General features: G+C 38.8%; 1 protein-coding gene across 1 annotated transcript in view; it reads right to left on the bottom strand.

Annotated features, from left to right (window-relative positions):
* PAPPA2 (pappalysin 2) overlaps window positions 1–20,197 on the bottom strand; it is a 389,726-nt gene that overhangs the window by 252,976 nt on the left and 116,553 nt on the right. The window contains 1 exon segment of the mRNA XM_044003126.1: window positions 17,709–17,854. Coding sequence (XP_043859061.1) covers window positions 17,709–17,854 — 146 coding nt within the window.

Here is a 20,197-nt window from a genome sequence, read left to right as displayed (position 1 = left end):
GGTACCCTGGGTGTGGAGCACATGACAGCCTGGAAAGCAAGGCTGGACAAAGGCTCTGGTCAGTGAGGTTATTGGACATGGGGTAAGAATAACACTTTCAGGAGAACAGGAAGAATATCTTTCCTCAGTGTCTCTCTGTACCAATAAGATGCAATCAAGATCATCAGTACCCTTTTGGGCTTTACCTATCCTGTTTAACATTTTTGTCACCATTTGAATTAAGTCATAGATGAAATGTTCCTCTAATTTGCAAAATGACATGAAGATTTGAGTGATAGCTAGCAGGTTGGGTGATATAGTCAAGATAAAAAAAAAAACCTTCAACATACTGGAACATTTGAGCCAAATCTAATAAAATGAAATTTAGTATGAACAAATGCAAAGTCTCACACTTCAGTTCCAAAAATCAACCTGACAGATATAAGCAAGAGAAGTATTATTAGAGAGTATTTACTGTGAAAACAATCCAAGGATTTTAGTGCACTTAAAATTCAACGAGAGTCAAAATGGTGATATGGCAGCCCAAGAAAGGCAATACACTTTTAGTCCATATGGAGAGAAATAATGACCTATGGAAATGGAGGTGATAACATTTCTCTATTTTTCCCTGGTCACATGTGGAAAACAGCATCCAGTACTGCATTTTGGAAGGGACACTGATAAACTAGAGAGCATTCCAGAGGAAGTGTGAATGGAAGGGTGAATGACCTTGAGATCAAGTCCAAAGGAGTACTAGGTGAAAGAATTATTTGCATTCCCCAAGATTAAAAAAAAATGGCTTGAGTGGGGCATGAGAGCTGTTTTCAAGTATTGAAAGACTGCCACATGGGGGCAGCTAGGTGGCGCAGTGGATAGAGCACCGGCCCTGGAGTCAGGAGTACCTGAGTTCAAATCCGGCCTCAGATACTTAACACTTATTAGCTGTGTGACCCTGGGCAAGTCACTTAACCCCAATTGCCTCACTAAAACAAAACAAACAAACCAAAAAAAAGACTGCCACATGGAAGAGAGATTAGAAACCCAACTCAGATTCTCTGAGATCATAATTCTGAAAATTGTAGCTTTAGGGATTGTGGAGAAATTCAGGGAAGAGAAAGCAAGTGAGATGGGCTATAAAGAACAGGTAGGAGTTGGGTGATCATAAATAGGAAGGAATGGGGCGTTACAGGAAGAAGGAAGAACACGGGCAGAAACATGGGGATGGAAAAGGGATATATGTATTTAGGGACCAGTAAAGTTAAATTTCACTGATGAGTGGGTAGGTGGGATATGGCACAAAGGGAGATAAAGTAGTTTACATTTAAATTATTAAGAATCTAATTCTAGGGGTGGAGCCAAGATGGTGGAGGAAAGACATTAAACCCACAGGGCTCCTGATACAATCACCCCCAAAATAGCAGTAAAAGAACCCTTGGGGAAGAAAAACATACAAAAATACAGGCTGAGAGTTTTCTCCAGCTATAGATAGATTTTAGGGGGCCATGCTGGGCCATGAATAAAGCCTAACCCCGCAATCGGGCCGACACACCAGACACCTGCCAGAGGAATTTGCCCCAGTACCTCTGAATGGGCTGTAGCACTGGCGTTTTCTGGAACTGAGTGCGCGATCGGGCTGAATGGCTGGCCGAGGGGGAGGGGCCTAAGTACAGGGGTACCAGTGGACTGGGGGGAAGGATTTGACTGTCCCACCCCAGTGTGCAACCAGGAAGAAATCTTGAGCTGCAGGAGACCCAGGTAGGGGAGGGGAGCAGGGGAGCAGGGGAGCAGTCTCATCGGAAGCTGAGAACCACACCACAGAAAGCTTTGCTGGTTGGTTACTTAGTAAGTACGCCTGAGGTTATCTCTGGACCTGAGAACAGGCCAGGTGAGATTAAAGTCTGCCTCACCTCAACCCAAAACACCCGGGACCCTCTGAAGCTGAGAACAGGAGCTGAGCCAAGAAGCAGCCCTACCCCCCCCACCCCCCCACCCCCAGTGGAGAGTTTAAAATCAAATGAAAGTGGGGCAGCTAGGTGGTGCAGTGGATAGAGCACTGGCCCTGGAGTCAGGAGTACCTGGGTTCAAATCTGGCCTCAGACACTTAACACTTACTAGCTGTGTGACCCTGGGCAAGTCACTTAACCCCAATTGCCTCACAAAAAACAAACAAACAAACAAAAATCAAATGGAAGTGAGGCCAGGCAGGCTAAAAAAAAAAAAAAAAGAGAGAGAGAATCTTATTCTACAGGGCAGCTAGGTGGCATAATGGATAAAGCACTGGCCCTGGATTCAGGAGGACCTGAGTAAAAATCTGGCCTCAGACACTTGACACTTACTAGTTGTGTGACTCTGGCCAAGTCAATTAACCCTCATTGCCCCACAAAAAAGATAGATAGATAGATAGATAGATAGATAGATAGATAGATAGATAGATAGATAGATAGATAGATAGATAGATAGATAGATAGAAAGGAAGAAAGAATTGGATTCTTATAAACTTATAGTCCCTGAGTAAGTGAAACCAGAGCTATCAGACTAATAACACGAAACAGAACTTTGGTCTGTTCCTAAAACACCTGCTCTTCCCTCCATGCTTTTAGTAAATCCAAAGCACAATTATACCCAGGAAAATGAAGGCAGGGATATATCAAGGGCAGGAGAAAGTCAAGAAAGAATGAAATAATTAATGTCTTCCCCTCCATCCATCAGAAATTAATCAGTACATCCATAATAAGCTTCTCTATCCCAGAAACTGGGTGAAAAGGAAGATGGAGAGATACCCAGGGAGCCTTGCTAGGAGGGTAGATATGAACAATATTTTTACCAATATTCTTTCTCCCTCCCTCAATCAATTGACATATATTTATTAAGGGTCTTCTATGAAGCCAGCTTTATTGGAGGCACTGGGGATATAAATCCAGCAGTGAGATAGCGATTGCCTTGGAGAAGTGTATGTTCTTCTCAGGATTTCCTTAGATCAGGGACCATTTTTTATTTCTCTCTCTATATATATGCTGAAAGAAAAAGGGCATGATACAGCTCTTAAGAGAGGTCTGCCACAACAGTAAAATCTTGATGACAGTAATAATAACTGTCATTGATCTACCACTTCACAGGTTTCAAAGAATTTCCCATACATTATCTCACCTGAGCCACAACACAAATCTGAGAAAGTGAGTGCTATCCGTATCCTCTCCATTCAGAAGATGAAGACCTTGAAGTTCACAGAGATACAGTGACTTGCTCTAGGTCAGCTGGCTAGTGCAAATGTTCAAAGATAACTATAAACCCAGGTCTCTTTAAATGTAAATGACAAAAGCTGCCCCCACCAGCCATAAGCTCTTTTGTGTAATTATTGCCTTCGGGTGAGGCAAGGGCAAACCTAGGAAAGGAAAAAGAGAAGCTCAGAAGTGGAGAGAGGAAGTTGGACACAAGGACAGACAGAATAGGTGACAGAGATAGAGTTTACAGAGTCCCACTCTCCCTCTCTTGAAAGGTGATTCCCCTCCCCTACTCTCTGGTGCTACCAGTAAGAAAGTTGTACAAGACATGACATAATGATAGCAAGCAGAAACTGACAGTTGGAGGAGACTTCAGTAGGCATCTAGTCCACCCCATAGCCAAAAGAAACAACAACTCCTTCCTCTCTGCACCAAGTACAATTTATACTACCTCCTCTTTGATATTTCTTTCATCTAGTCTGCAAAAGTCTTCTCTGTACCTAATTATTCACATGTTGTCTCTCCCATTAGAACGTAAGCTTGGGGGGAAGGGATTAGTTTTACCTATCTTTGTATCTCTAGGACCTGACTTGTTTTTATCATTAGAATATGAAGTCCTTGAGGGAAGAATTTGTCTTCTTTCCTTTCTTTGTATCCCCAGTTCTTAATATTATACCTGACACATAGTAAGTGCTTTAAAAATACTTGTAAATATGCTCCTTTCTTCTCTGGGAGGATTTGTTCTGACCCAGCCTCCCTGTGGGTCTGAGGAGAGGAAATGTGATAGGCTAGCCATGTTATTCAAATGACAAATGTATGGTTGCCTAAAACACTATTTTATGGAGAACTCAAGCAAGGAAGATATTCATGTGGTGGTCAGAAGTGATACAAGGACAGTCTCAAAGAATCTCTAAAAAACTTTGGAATTTATTTGTGACATAGTTGATGCTGACAGAGCAATGCTCAGCCCCCATCAAAGAAGGAACTATGCTCTATGAGCAAAGCAGAATTGAAGTAGCTCAAAAGAAACATGAGATGTGCGAATTTAGAGACATCTCCATCCCAAATGTTCTTGTGGACTATTTGTGCCCAAGCTGTGGTAGAATTTTCCAAGCTTATATTAGTCTGATCAGCTGCAGTTGAACACATTGCAACTTGCCTCCAACTCATGATATCTTTTTGGTCCTCTTTGAGAATGAAAACCAACCAAACAATAAAAACAACAACTGTGGATATGGATATGGAAATGGAAATGGATATGGATATGGATATATATACATGTGTGAACATGTATAAGTATATATATTATATATATACACCGTTACAACATACCTATACATGCTTACATACATACACACACACACACATATATATATATATATATATATATATATATATATATATATATATATAAAATGGAGATTTATAATAAGATCATAGTGTAATGGAACCTAGCTGCACTTGATTAAAGTCACTAATCCTAACAAACAATATCCCAGGGTAATTTGAATTGTGGAATTACAGAGGAGATAGAATTTGAGACAAATGTCCTATTATCTTTTGTTTTTCTGTGAAATACAAGGTAAAAAATTTTCCAAAGAGAAACAGAAAGGACATTGGAGGGTGGAAAGAGTATTGGATTAGGAATCATTGGTCTTGCATTCAAATGTTGGCTCTGCTATTTACTCCTTGTGCTTCATTTGTAAAATGAGTTGGTTGAACTAGATAACCTCAAGGGGTCCTTCCAACCTCTAAATCTATAATACTATAAGGTGCTATATACTTTTTGAGGGTGGAGGGAAAGAACATTTGGAAGAATCATTGTGAGAAACATGAGCATTAGAGTAAAAAAGACTTGTAAGGAGCCATGAGGGTCCTTTGAAAATTTTCACACTAAACTTGTCACCTGTATAATAAGATTTACTTTAATGGACCATTTCTCTATCATATTAGTATGAGATTTGGATGTGAATCCTGCAAATCAAAACTTCTCTGGGCCTCAACTGGTTTATCTGCAAAATAAGGGATGGGGATAAATTATTTCTAAGTCCCATTCTGCTCTGGTACAATCATGCTACTATTCTATGCTCCTTCCAACTCTAAAATCTCATGATTGTAAGTTGGAACATTATCATCTCCATTTTATAGATTAGAAAACTGAGGGTTTCAAGAATATCCAGGGAAATAATGAAAAAAAATTCACAGGAAGGTGGGTTAGCAGTACCAAACCTGGAGCTTTACTATAAAGCGGCAGTCATCAAAACTATCTGGTACTGGCTAAAAAATAGAGTGGTAGATCAATGGAATGGGCTAGGCTCAGGAAATGAAGTAGTAAATGACACTAGTAATGTAGTGTTTGATAAACCCAAAGACTCCAGCTTCTGGGATAGGAACTCAGTATTTGACAAAAACTGCTGGGAAAACTGGAAGATAGTATGGCAGTAATTAGGCATAGACCAACATCTTACACCTTATACTAAAATAAGGTCAAAATGGATACATGATTTAGACATAAGAGGTGATACCATAGGTAAATTAGGAGAGAAAGGAATAGTGTACCTATCAGATCTTTGGAAAGTAGAACAGTTTTTGACCAAACAAGAGATAGAGTATATTATAAAATGCAAAATGGATGATTTTGAATATATTAAATTTAAAAATTTTTGTACAAACAGAAGCAATGCATCCAAAATTGGAAGGGAGGCAGAAAACTGGGAAACAATTTTTGAGGCCAGTGCTTCTGATAAAGGCCTCATCTCTAAAATATATAGGGAATTAAATCAAATTTATAAGAATCCAAGTCATTCCCCAATTGAGAAATGGTCAAAGGATATGAACAGGCAGTTTTCTGATGAAGAAACCAAAGCTATCTATTCCCATATGAAAAAATGCTCTAAATCTCTAATGATTAGAGAGATGCAAATTAAAACAACTCTGAAGTACCACCTGACATCTATCAGATTGGCTAAAATGACAAAAAAGGAAGATAATAAATGTTGGAGAGGCTGTGGGAAAATTGGAACACTAATGCATTGTTGGTGGAGCTGTGAGCTGATCCAACCATTCTGGAGAGCAATTTGGAATTATGCCCAAAGGGCGATAAAGCTGTGCATACCCTTTGACCCAGCAATTCCACTTTTAGGTCTTTTTCCCAAAGAAATCATGGAAGGGGGAAAGGGACCCACATGTACAAAAATATTTATAGCTGCTCTTTATGTGGTAGCAAGGAATTGGAAGTTGAGGGGGTGCCCATCAATTGGGGAATGGCTGGACAAGTTGTGTTATATGAGTACAATGGAATACTATTGTGCTGTAAGAAATGATGAGCAGGAAGACTTCAGAGAAACCTGGAGGGTCTTACGTGAGCTGATGATGAGTGAGATGAGCAGAACCAGAAGAACATTGTACACAGTATCATCAACATTGAGTGTTGACCTACTGTGATGGACTATATTCTTCTCACCAATGAAATGGTACAGAAGAGTTCCAGGGAACTCATGATAGAAGAGGATCTCCAAATCCAAGGAAAAAAAAGAAAGAACTGTGGAGTATAGATGCTGATTGAACCATATTATTTCTTTTGTTTTGGGTACTGTTTTTTTTTCTATTTTGAGGTTTTGCATCACTGCTCTGATTTTTTCTCTTGTAACAGGATTAATGCAGAAATAGGATTAATGTTATTATGTGTATATATATATATGTGTGTGTATATATCTATATCTATATCTATATGTATAGAGATATATAGATATAACCTATATCAGATTACCTGCTGTCTAGGGGAGGGGGGAGGGAGGGGAGGGAGGGAGAAAAATCTGAAATTGTAAAGCTTGTATAAACAAAAGTTGAGAACTATCTTTACATGTAACGGAAAAAATAAAATACCTTATACATTAAAAAAAATATTTAAAAAAAAAAGAAAACTGAGGGTTTTAAGAGCTGAAGTCACTTGCCTAAGGTTAATCATCAGTATTCAGAAAAAAAAAAACTGATGCATCAAGAGGAAAGTGGGTCAGACTGCAAGATCTCCAAGGTCCCTTCCAGGACCATGATTCAATCATAATGTGATAAGTAATTCTTTAGGAGGGAAACTCTTGTTAAAACCTTGAAGGCACTTTTAGTTCCATGACCTTATGCTTTTGTTCCCTTAAAATTCAACAATCAATCAATAACTATATTGCTGTTTCCCTGAAAATACTACTGGAGGGTAAGGTATATCTGTTGGTTTGGAGAGGAGAGGTACAACATAAATTAAGCACCATGCTAATGTAATCCTGGCTTCAAGACTGGGATATTTGGTTAAGACTCACTTCATTAATGGAAGCCACATTGAGGCAACCCATGTAGACATAAATAACCTAGCTGAACAGCACACACAAAAAATGAATTAATTAATTTATTAAATTTCTTTTATCCATGGGGCACACGTTTATATGTGCCCCTCACTCATTGAAATTATGTAGTTTCTCCAGCAGGGAGGCATTGATTGTTGAGTAGGGGTGTGAAGATGGGATGTTAGAGGGCAGTGGGAGGGAGGAGGAGAAAAGATGCAGAATAATAATAACAAAGCACATAACCCTTTATGATCTGCTCGATTTTTTCTTAAAACCCAATGAGGCAGAAAGTCCAAGAACGTATGAAGTGCAAATAATTCCAATTCATAAATAAGATCAAGTGAATTGCCTGAAGTCATGTAGTTAGAAAATGTCAAAGAAGAATTTGAACCCAGGAGTGTCAGGAAGATCAAAGATTCAGTATTTCCAAAAAAGAAACTGGGACACCTCATCACTTTACTAATTAAAAGAAGCACAATATTTATATTATAGGTTACAACTACTGATGTCTGGATGCTTTTCTTTCTTCCTTACTTTTCTTGCTTACTTCCCTTTTTTGTACTCATCCCCCTCTCTTTCTCTGCTCTTCCTTACTACCTCACCAATTCCTTGCTTATTGCCTGCTCCCCACCCCAGCCTCCCTCCCTCCTCCCTCCCTCCACCCCTCTCTCTCTCTTTCTCTCTCTCTCTCTCTCTCTCTCTCTCTCTCTCTCTCTCTCTCTCTCTCTCTCTCTCTCTCTCTCTCTCTCACACACACACACACACACACACACACACACACACACACACAAACTTTTCTGGCAGTGTCTTTTACATTTCCCAATTTCAACTCGTTAAGTGTGTTTAAGCAAGTAACTGGAAGTGATTACTCAGTCACCTGTGAACCAGACCTTGACCTCTGTTTTATGGACAGATCATATTCAACCTTAAAAGTTTTACAATGTCATCATGGAACTGTTTTAAAGTAATTTTAGGCAGTAGCCTCCCCTCGGTCTGCCCGAATTTTCATGACAGGTGGATTCTGAAGTCAGGATTTTTCTTCTCTGCCCTCTCTGGCTATTTTGGCCTGCTTCTGAAATAACTAGGAAAAGTGACTCTTTATACTTCTAGCCATCCCTTTGGGAGTTTGACTGCCTGCTATGTAGAAGAATCAAGTTCTTACCATCTTTTTCCTCTTCTCATCCCTCATCATCCAATTTTTTAAAAATTGAGGAAGCAATCATGTTCTGACAGAGCTCACTTTCTCACCCACCCCCAATAATGTAAATGATCGACTCCCCAAGGGCTTTGGTTTTTTAAAATTATTTTCCAGTTACATATAAGGATAGTTTTTCAACATTTGTTTTCATAAGATTTTTAGTTCCATATTTTTCTCCCACTCTCCTTTCCCTCCCTCCTCCCCAAGACAGAAAGCCATCTAATATAGGTTACATATTTGCAATCACTTTAAACATATTTCTGCATTAGTCATATTGTGAAAGAAGATTCAGAGCACAAAGGAAAAACCTCAAAAAAGAAGGAAAAAGAAACAGTCCAAAAGTAGAAACAGTTTGGTTCAATGTGCATTCATAAACCACAGTTCATATTCTGAATGTTGAGAACATTTTCTATTATGAAGTTCTTTGAAATTGTTTTGGACCATTGCATTGATAAAAAGAACCAAGTCTATCACCATTGTTCATCACACAATGTTGCTGTCACTGTGTACAATGTTCTCCTGGTTCTGCTCCTCTCAGTCAGCATCAGTTCATGTAAGTCCTTCCAGGTTTCTCTGAACTTCTCCTGCCCCTCATTACTTTTCATATTGATTTTTTAAAAATTTTATGTAGTAAATTTTCTTCCTCCCTCCCTCCTTATCCCTCCCTATAAAACCCAGCAATTAAATATGTCATATATGTGCAGTTATGCAAAACATCTTCTCAGTCAGATTGTGAATGAAAATAGACAAAAAACCTTTAGGAAGAGGAGCTAAGAAATAAAATTATACTTCAATCTGTATTCAGATACTATCAGTTCCTTCTCTGTTGATGGTTTGCATTTTTCATATGTCCTTCTGATAGCATCTGACTCATCATTTCTTTCAGTTACTATTGCTTACTGTATTACCCTCCATCTTATTCCCTCCCTTTGATATTTACTCTTTTTTCTATCTTCCTTCACCCTATCCCTCCTTGAAAGTGTTTTGCTTTTTACTACCCCCTCCCCCAATCTACCCTTCTTTCCTTTGTCCCTCTCCAACCTCTCCTTCCCCTCCCACTTTCCTTCAAGGCACAATATATTATTATACCCACTTGAGTGTGTATGTTATTCCCTTTTTGAGCCAATTCTGATGAGAGTAAGGTTCACTCACTTCCCCATTCCTTCCCCATCTTCCCCTACACAATCTTTTTCTTGTTTCTTTTATATGAGCTATTTTTCCCCAGTACACCTCTCCCTTTCCCTTTCCTCCAGTGCATTCCTCTTACCCCTTAACTTTATTTTGAGGATGTCATCATGGGTCAGCTAGGTGACACAGTGGACAAAGCACCAGCCCTGGACCCAGGAGGCCCCAAGCCCATATCCGGCCCCAGACAAAAGCCACCCCACCACGCCTGCCCCACAAAAAACAAGGATAAACAAAAAATAAATGTTTTACAGATATCATCCCTTCAAACTCAATTCATACCTGTGCCCTCTAAGTATATTCCTTTCACCTGCTGTAATACTGTGAAAGATCTTATGAGTTAGAAGTGTTATCTTCCCATGTAGGAATGTAAACAGCTTAATCTTTTAAGATTATGATTTCTTTTTCCATTTACCTTTTTATGCTTTTCTAGGATCTTGTATTTGAAAGTCAAATTTTCTATTCAGTTCAGGTCTTTTCATCACAAATATCTCAAAGTCCTCTTTTTCATTGAAGTCCTATTTTTCCCCTGAAATATTATACAGTTTTGCTGGGTGGGTGATTCTTGTCTGTAGTCCCAGTTTATTTGCCCTCTGGAATATCATATTCCATGCCCTCTGGTCCTTTAATATAGATGTTGCTGGATCTTGTGTTATCCTTACTATAGCTCCACAGTATTTGAATTCCTTTTTTCTAGCTGCTTGCAATATTTTCTCCTTGACCTGGGAGCTCTGGAATTTGGCTAAAATATTCCCAGAAGTTTTCCTTTTGGGATCTCTTTTAGGAGGTGATCCCTGGATTCTTTCAATTTCTATTTTACCTTCTGCTTCTAGAATATCAGGGTAATTTTCCCTGATAATTTCTTGGAAGATGATGTCTAAGCTCTTATTTTGTTCATGGTTTTCAGGTAGTCCAATGATTTTCAAATTATCTCTCCTGGATCTATATTCCAGGTCAGCTGTTTTTCCAAAGAGATATTTCACATTGCCCTCTATTTTTTTTATTCAACTGCATTTGATTTACTGTATCTTGGTTTCTCATAAAGCCACTAGCTTCTATTTGTTCAATCCTAATTCTTAGGCAATTTTTTTTCTTCAGAGAGCTTTTGTATCTCCATTTCCATTTGGCTTTTCAAACTGTTGACTTTTTTCTCATGACTCTCCTGAATCACTCTCATTTGTCTTTCTATTCCATGGCCTAAAACCAATTCATATTCTTCTTGGAAGTTTTGGATTTTGGAGCTTTGATTTTGTTATTATCTTCTTCTGAGGGTGTATTCTGGTCTACTTTGCCCCCCCCCATCCCAAAAAATGCTTTCTATAGTCCACTGCTTTCTTTGCCTACTCATCTCAGCCTGGAAGAAGATGTCTGATTGAAATTTGATTCTCTATGGTTGGAACCTTAGCATGCCTGTGGCCCTCCCCCACTGGGCTGCCAACACTTGATTTGGCCCACTAGCTCAGAACTAGGGTGCTTTGCCCCAACTCCAGCAGAGACTCCGGCCACTTCACCCCAGCCAACCACCAAACCCCCTCACCAGTCCAAGAACCAAGCCTCAGAAGAAGCCACTGGAGATGAAGACTCCAAGGTACTGGAGGAGCAGTCTGTTCCTGGTGGGTCCAGACTGTGTGCTGAGTTCCTCTCTCAGCCTGATCAGCAGGTGATCCCAGTTGCTGTCTTTGGCTGGAAAATAGTCTCACTCTATTCTTATGTGAGTTAGGCTGCTCTAGGGTTTTTTATGGCATTATTTGGGAGTGAGTAGATGGGTTTATTGGGAGCATGTAGGAGTCACAGTCTCTCTTCAGCCATCTTAGCTCTCCCCAAGGGCGTTAAATGGTCTGATACAAGTTCCAGACCCTCTCCCACTCCTCTTGGGGTTAAAATTGGCTAAAAGGTTTCAAGGAAACCTTTCCAGGAAGAAAGTTAGGAATTGATAGAGCAAGATGCAAGCAAAAAAGAGGTCCTCTCAGGGCTCCATATTATTTTTTTAAGTTATAGGCATTAAGAAGTAAGAACCTATTTGGGCCCAAAGAAGAGATATGAGAAGATACCTCCACCTATTTCCTTGTGGATGTGTAGGGTGGGTAGTCTACAGGTATGGAAGATTGCATAGAGTATCAGATTATTTTTAATGTATTAATCAGTTGAAGTTATTTTTTTCTCTTCCTTAAAAAAATATTTGTTATAAGGGATGTCCCTTCAGAAAGTAGAGAGAAGAATATAAGGAGAAATGTTAGATGATATTTTTTTCAAGTATCAATAAATTCTATTTTTAAAAAAAGCAATGACATTTAGTAGTCAAAAATTTTCAAGCTGTTAAATATTTGTCACCAACTCCTGGTAGGGAAAATATTAGGAGCCTAGTATGTTACCAGGTTGGGAAGCACAGATGTCTGTATTAAGCTACCATGTGCAGTGCTAGAAGGAACATTTACTCCACAGGTCTTACTGTTATTGGACATAACTAACAAAAAGAGTACTTGCTGTCAATTTTAACAGGATATTTTGGGTCTAGGCTGATTGCTGGCACATAGTGATCAAGATGAATAAGATGATCCTTGGTGAAGAGAAGATAGAACCACCAAATGGTAGCTAGGAGAGATAATGGACATGTTATGAGCAATATGCTAATTGGAATGAAAAGACTGTGTGAGGAGGGGAAAGAATACTAGATGGGGAGAAATTTGGAAAGACAAGAAGACATGAAGAAGTGACATCAAGTATCTTGGTCAAGGATTTCCTCTTCTTCAGGGATTATTATAGCACTCGACTCTAGACCCAAACAGGCCTTCTCATGGTCCTCTACTCATGATATTCCATTTCCCATATCTATACCTTTCCATTGGCTGTCCCTCATGCCTGAAATGTACTCTCTCCCTATCTCTCCCTTTCATAATCCCTAGTTTCCTTTAGGATAAAGCTCAAGAGCTTTATATGTGATGCCTTTCCTGGTTGCCTGAGCTAACAGTGTTCTTCTCACCTCCTCACCCTCAATGTTGCTTGTATCTTTTATATGCATGCATGTTCATATACACATATATGTGTGCTTATATAATTCTATATAGTATTAGGTTTATGGTGTGAGAGTTTGAATGACACCCCTGCTGGGAGGAACATTGCAAGCTCTGGCCTGAGGGGAGACATGTGACTTTAGCATCCTGAAGCTGGCCAGCCAGCACCCAGGAACTTGTCTCTGTAGAGCTGCCTGTTAGACTTGTCAATCAGAGCTACCAGCCAATTAGCTTGGAGCTGTGTGTGTGTGTGGCTGGCCCTTTCTCCTGTTGGAGAGGAGACTTCTGGGAAGAGGAAGGGGTGAGGGTGCTCTTTTCACCAGGACCTCATGTGGAGCAGAGCAGGGATGCTGGCTCCCTAGATAAATAGATGAAGACATCTTGTCCTCTTTCTCTCTCCTTACCAAATTCTTGTGCTCTTTAATAAATGCTTAAAAGTCTAAACTCTTGCTAAAGCTTCTAATTTATTGGCAACCACTCATTAGATTTTTAGACAGTTTAGCTAGAATTTTAGCCACCTTACAGATAACACCTATTCAATGGGTATATATAAAAATATCTATATATATTTTATTATATTTCTATGTGTTTGTATGTAGAGGGAGACTCATAAGAATGCCCTTGCATACCCTTATATGAGAGCATATGTACATACAATGCATAGACAGACATACAATACCCTTATATAAGGGTGTATGTAGATACATATACACATAAACAGACATACTTTTATAGTTGCATGTTGTCTCTTCTATTCAAATGTAAATTCCTTGAGAATAAAGATTATTTCTCTTATTCCGTTACATTCTCAATGTTTAGCACAGTTCTTGGCACATGTTGATGTTCAGTAATTTTCAATCACATCCTACTCTTCATGACCCAGTTTGGGTTTTTCTTTGGCAAAGATACTGGTATGGTTTGTTATTTCCTTCTTCAGCTCATTTTACTGATGAGAAAACTGAGACAAAAAGGGTTAAGTGCCTGTCCCAGGTCACAGTAGCTAGTAAATGTCTGAGGTGGAAGTTGAATTCATGAAAATAAGTCTTCCTGACTGTAGGACCAGCACTCTATCCACTATACCACCAAACTGCCTGCCTTGACACATAGTAGACACTTAACAAATGACCCATTAGATTGTTATTTCCTTGAGGAAAGGAACATTACACATAGTACCTGACATTTAGTAAGTGTTTGATAAATGGTTTTGAATTGTCTTGATTGTTGAGTAAGTGACATGGAGAACATTAGTGTTGGTGATAGCTTTGAAAACTTAAAAAAAAAATTCTTGATTTAGCTGTGGAGCTCATGCACTCAGCTTATGCTAGTGCAGCAAGAAATAAGGATGTCACTGCGACATCTGATCCAGCCTTCTACTGCTTCTTCAAATTGTCAGCCCAGTCTGTTTCTGGTTCCAGTTACTAGAGACAGGCATCAGCAATAACAAAAGGACCCTTCTCACAAATCACAAAGAAATATTTGTTGGGGGTTGTTCAGCACCTGGAACAGCAATTACAGTAGCTCAGGCTGACTCAACAACAATACCCCGTACCACTAATACACTATTAATGGAATTGAATTGGCCCAGTTATTCTGGAAAGCAATTTGGAATTATGCTTTAAAAGTTCCTAAAATGTCTCTGATCTTTGAAACAGAGATCTTACTACCAGGAACATCCTCCAAGGAAGGCAAAGACTGAAAGAAATTCCTATATATACAAAAATATTCATAGCAGCACTTTTTGTGTTAGCAAAGAACTGGAAACAAAGTAGGTATTCATTGTTTAGTGGATGGCAAAACAAACTGTGGTTCATGAATGTTATGGACTCTCAGCGAAGCTAAAGAAACAATGAATTCAAAGAATTCAGAGAATTATGGAAAGATATTTGGACTGATGCATAGATCAGTAAGCAGTACCAGAAAAACTCTATTTACAATGACTGCAACAATATAGATTCTCATACACACACACACACACACACACACACACACACACACATACACACATACACACAGTGAAACTCAATGCTATGTAATGATAATGATTAAGTTTGTCCCCAAAGAAATGTATCTCCTTCCATTCTTTGCAGAAGTGAGGGATTATGGGCGTGTGACTTTGCACATAATGTGTCATGTGTTTGGTTACTTCAGTTTAACTTTTTTTCTCTCTTTTGTCTTTATTTTTAGTAGGGAGAGTATAATGGGTAGAAATAGAGAAGTATGTTTAGAAATGAAGATGATATGAAATGGAAAGAAAGATGACGGGAACAAGCATTTGTTAAGCACCAGCTATATTTTGGGCTCTGTACCAATTGCTTTACAAATATTATTTCATTTGATCCACACAACAACCCTGCAATATAGGTGCTATTATATCATCTACATTTTATACTTGAGGAAAACAGAGTTTTAGTTACTTGCCCAGAGTCACACTTTTAGCATGCAAATGCCATAGTATCATTTTTTTAAAGTATACCCTGTTCACATCATACGTACAATTCGCCTTATGTAGGATACACCCCTGGAACAGGTGATAAGAGCCCTTTCCATTTTTTAGTATAGCTAGAAGAAACTTTAAACTTTCTCATATCAGCCCCAGCTTGTCTTTTAGATGCAATCCCATGCCTTTTCAAGGAATCAGGCCCGAGTAGTTTTCATGACTGAAAAACTGGAGAGGTTAAAATTGGTAGGCAGGGTCCATGATGGAGGACAGAGATCCTTTGCTAGGGCCCTATCAATACTTTGATGTGAACTTCCATTTTAAATTTAGGTATCCTCATGGGAAATAAGATGCTAAAGTTTCAACCATAAACATTGGCTAAGGAACAAGAGCCTGTGCTAGATTACATGAATTAGTTGTATCAGTTGATAGGTATTTGGGACTGGAAGAAAGTATCTCTGATGGGGAATTTTAAAAAGAGATTGAGTAAGGAGATTCAGAACTACTTGGCAGGCCACCTTGCTCCTGACAATCCAGCACATGTTAACAACACTGCCCAATTTTCTTCACCCATCATCTGTTCTGAGTATAATCAAAGCTTTGCAACTATAGAGACTGCAGAGATTCCTTAGTCCAACACTATTTTACAGATGAGGAACTTGGGGCCCAGGGAGGTTAAACGATTTGCCTGTTGCCACACAAGTAGTAAGTATTGTGGCAGCCCTAAAATATTCATCCAAGTGTTCTGGCTCCAAATCCAGAATTCTTTTCACTATACTGCCAAGTACTGATGCATATGGACTTTAAGAGAGACACTCTCCATGTTCTTTTATCATGAATCTATCATAGAGACACCTCCCCCAATGCATTTATATTGTTAGATTTTTTTTTTCAATACATTGATCGGCTTTGCTGATTTTTTTTTCTCTTCCTTTTTTTTTTCTTTCTGAAAACAGAGCAAGGACTCAAACCTAGGTCTTTCAACCCCAAAGCCAGAGGTGTTAGCATTATAACTCATTGCCATCCAAGTGGGTACAATCATTGAAGTTCTTTGGGCCTCTTTTCCCTTCTCCATAGCATGATGGGGTGGAATGAGATGGCTTCTAAATTCTATTTTAGTTCTAAAGATATGATTTTATCCTTTTCTTCCTATGATCAGAGTAATGCTTGTTTACTGTAGGTTGAGCTGGTACTTTTTAAGAGACTGGCTGCCTTGCTACCTGATGAATAAAAGGCACAGCCTAGGGATAGTTAATGTCATATTTTTTCCAATATTTCTACTAGCCTCTAGAGATGTGTGTGTATGTACATATGTATGTATATAGGTAGGTATGTGTATTGTGTACATGCATATATGTGTGTATATATACACATATGTGTGTGGGGTTATATATAAATATAAATGTGTTTATGTATATATATGATATATGGTGTATATATACATACATGTGTATATACATAAGTACATATCTCCTATATTTACTTGTCACTGACAATATTATATCCCCCAAATAGAATGTAAACTCCTTGGGGACAAGAACTGACTTGCTTTTTTGTTTTCCTCATTCCAGTCACATTAGAGTCACTTAGTAAATGATTACTGATTGATGGTGTTTTATAAATTATAAAGTGCTTTATAATTATTGCTATAATTTTAATAAATAAAATAAACATCTCTATATTATATGAATGTAAAATAAATACTATTCATCAGCTATTTCTATTGCAGAAATAATTTTACCTTTCCACAAGTAAATTATGCTTGTCTATATGTTTATTGTTCTTATCCTTGATTGTATATTTTGTCCCAGTTTAATGACAGTAAGACCCACCAGTGTCTGATTCCCAAGATCTCTGGAGGGACCTTCTTCTGGATGGTAGTCATACTGGCAACCTACCTTTCTCCTGGCAAAGAAGTCATTTATAAATTGAGGTTATGCATTTTGGCCAATGGTTTCACAGTTTCACCATCCCAAGGTCTTTGAAAAATCTTGGGCTCATGCCAACAATTCCAGTGATTTATTTTCACCTTCTTTCTCAATTAGGTCTAGAACACATTGTACATTTCACCACTATTTATTCCAATACCTCTGATTTATCTGCTCCAAAAGCCAATTTGAAAGTATAACACTGCCCTGAGTTAGCCTTAGGAAAGGCTAAAGGAAAAAAAAATCACTGAATAATAAAAACAACCATTGAATTAATTATTCATTCCTTTGTCCACACACCATCCCTTCATAGCACTTCCTCTAATGTAATGGAACATAGATGAGGGCACCTTCAAATTTGAATCAAGGCCTCTCTTGCTTTTCTCTAGATTAAAATCCCTTGTGTTTCACTCACCAAGGTGACTAATGGCTTCCTTGTCCCAAGGCCAGGTGGCAGCACCTGCCAGATCCTCCCGTACTGAACTGGCAAAGTAGACATTGAGGAAGTGGGTGCTGTTCAGTTGCAAAGCTTCTTTGAGCTCCTTCACACTCATGTAAGCCCTGTGGGAATGGAAGAGGAGAAAAGAGCATATACAACAGGAGATCAGTACCATGCAGAGCAGAAGGGTCAGAACAGGATTGGGCAGGGGCCACACATAGCCTCTCCTATAACCCCAAGCCCTGTCACCTATGTGGATTGTAACAAGGCTGGAAGCAGCTCAAACAATAAATAGGGATTAAATTGAGAATTTGCTGTGGGGTAAAAGAGGAGGGAGAAGTAAAGATAATATCTTCTAGGCAGCTAAGTGTCATAGTGGATAGAGCACCTGGCTGCAGGTCAGGTGTTGAGTCAGAAAGACATGAGTTCAAATCCCATTTCAGGTGCTGACTAGCTGTGTGACTCTGGACAAGTCACATAACCTCTGTCTCAGTTTCCTTATCTCTTAAAGATACTGGAGTGGTTTGCCATTTCCTTCTCCAGCTCATTTGACAGAACTGAAACAAATGGGGTAAAGGGACTTGGTCAGAATCACACAGCTAGTAAGTGCCTGAGGCTAGATTTGAACTCACAAAGATAAGTCTTCCCAACTCCAGGCTTGGCCTTGTATTGATTGTGCCACCTAGCTGCCTTATTCAGGAGGACAGCACTGTTCAACAGTGTTAATTGTTGCAAAGGGATAAAGAAAAATAATGGCTAATAATAGATCATTAGATTTAGTTTTAAAGAAATAACGAATGGAGGGGTGAGAAAGTAGAGGGGAAAAGCATAGAAAACTTTTCTATGAATTTAGCTGTGAAAGAAAGAAAGCTAGAGGAAAATAGCTTGATAATCAAATAAAAATTATTTAAGCATTTGGGTGTAGGTAGCAAGGAAGGAGCCAGTCAGTGACTGAGAAGATATTGTCCTTTCTTGAGGCATTCTAAACACTTCATCTGGATGTTCAGTAGTATTCGTTTGACATCGTACCTATCAAGTGATGGATCATATCTCTTTTGGGCTTAAAAATGTACAGTTTAGGATAGTATAATCATAAATGCTGAGTAGGAATGAACCTCAAAAAATCATCTAGTCCAACCCTCTCATTTTATAAATGAGCAAACAGATGAAGTCCTATGCAAAGTCCCTTAACTAGCAAGTCACATAGCCAGGATTTACACCTAGGGAAGCAAGGTGGCACTGTGGGTAGAGCATTGGACCTAGAGTCAAGAAGACTCATCTTTCTGAGTTCAGATCTGGCCCTCAGATACTTACTAGTTGAGTGAGCCTGGCCAAGTCACCTAACCCTGTTTACCTCACTTTCCTCAACTATAAAATGAGATGGAGAAACTAAGAGCAAACCACTTCACTATCTTTGTCAAGAAAATACCAAATGGGGTCATGAAGAGTCAGACAAAATGAAATAACTAAACAACAATAACCTCTGACTCAAAATCCAACATTCATTCCAATGCATTATGCTGTCGCCTAACCCAGTAGCTCATTCACATTCAAGAGTGTCTGCCAAATCTTTGCTTTGGGTATTGCCCAAAGGAATAGTACAAGAATTCATGCTTCACACCAGTGATCTGGGAGTCAAAAGAAAATCCAAAGAAAGAAATATCTTTCCGTCTACCTTAATCAGTAGCATGTAAGTGTCCAAAGAAGAGACATTACATCAGCTTTGTCTTCATATTCTTAGGGCCTAGAATAGTTTCTTATATGTAGTAGGGTACCTTGATGCATTTATATGTCATTTCATGTATACACATAGAATATATTATATGTGGACTTATAAACTATTGGTACTGAATATGATTTCATTGATTTGAATGTTTGTTCAATTGAATCACAAAAGTCATGGGCTCTTTCCTATTTTCTCTCTCCCTCTCCTCTCTCCTCTCTCCCTCTTGGTGATCTGATCAGCTTCCAAGAAATCAACTGTCATCATCTTGATGAGGATGACTCCCGAATCTATATATCCGACCCTCATCTCTTTACTTAAAGGAAGGAAGGAAGGGAGGGAGGAAGGAAAGAAGGAAGGAAGGAAGGAACAAAGAAAGGTAAGGAGTTGAAGGGTAGATAGAAGCAAAAGCATGAGAGTCTTCCTCTGAAGCTTCCAGTAGTCAAACTCATTGCTATATACAAATGAGGAAATAACTCACAGCATGGTAAGAATAGTAGCACAGTATTTCTGCTCTTGCCTAATCTTCATAAAGTAAGGAAAACTAAAGTCAGAGGCCAGATAGAAACAGGAAAGCTAACAATGGAGTCTAGCTAGAAAATCAATCATTTAGCAAGTCATACTACTTTCCATCTGAAGTTCTGTTTGATATCAATTCCAAAGATGCCCCACCCCTACAGTTTCCATTTGTGGCTTATCTCCCCCCCCCCAATTACATGGTAATTTACTTGAGGGTAAATCC

Source organism: Dromiciops gliroides, chromosome 4 (assembly GCF_019393635.1).
Source record: "Dromiciops gliroides isolate mDroGli1 chromosome 4, mDroGli1.pri, whole genome shotgun sequence".
NCBI lineage: Eukaryota > Metazoa > Chordata > Mammalia > Microbiotheria > Microbiotheriidae > Dromiciops > Dromiciops gliroides.
The sequence above is the reverse complement of the archived record's forward strand: the minus strand, read 5'-3'. Positions and strand labels throughout refer to the sequence as shown.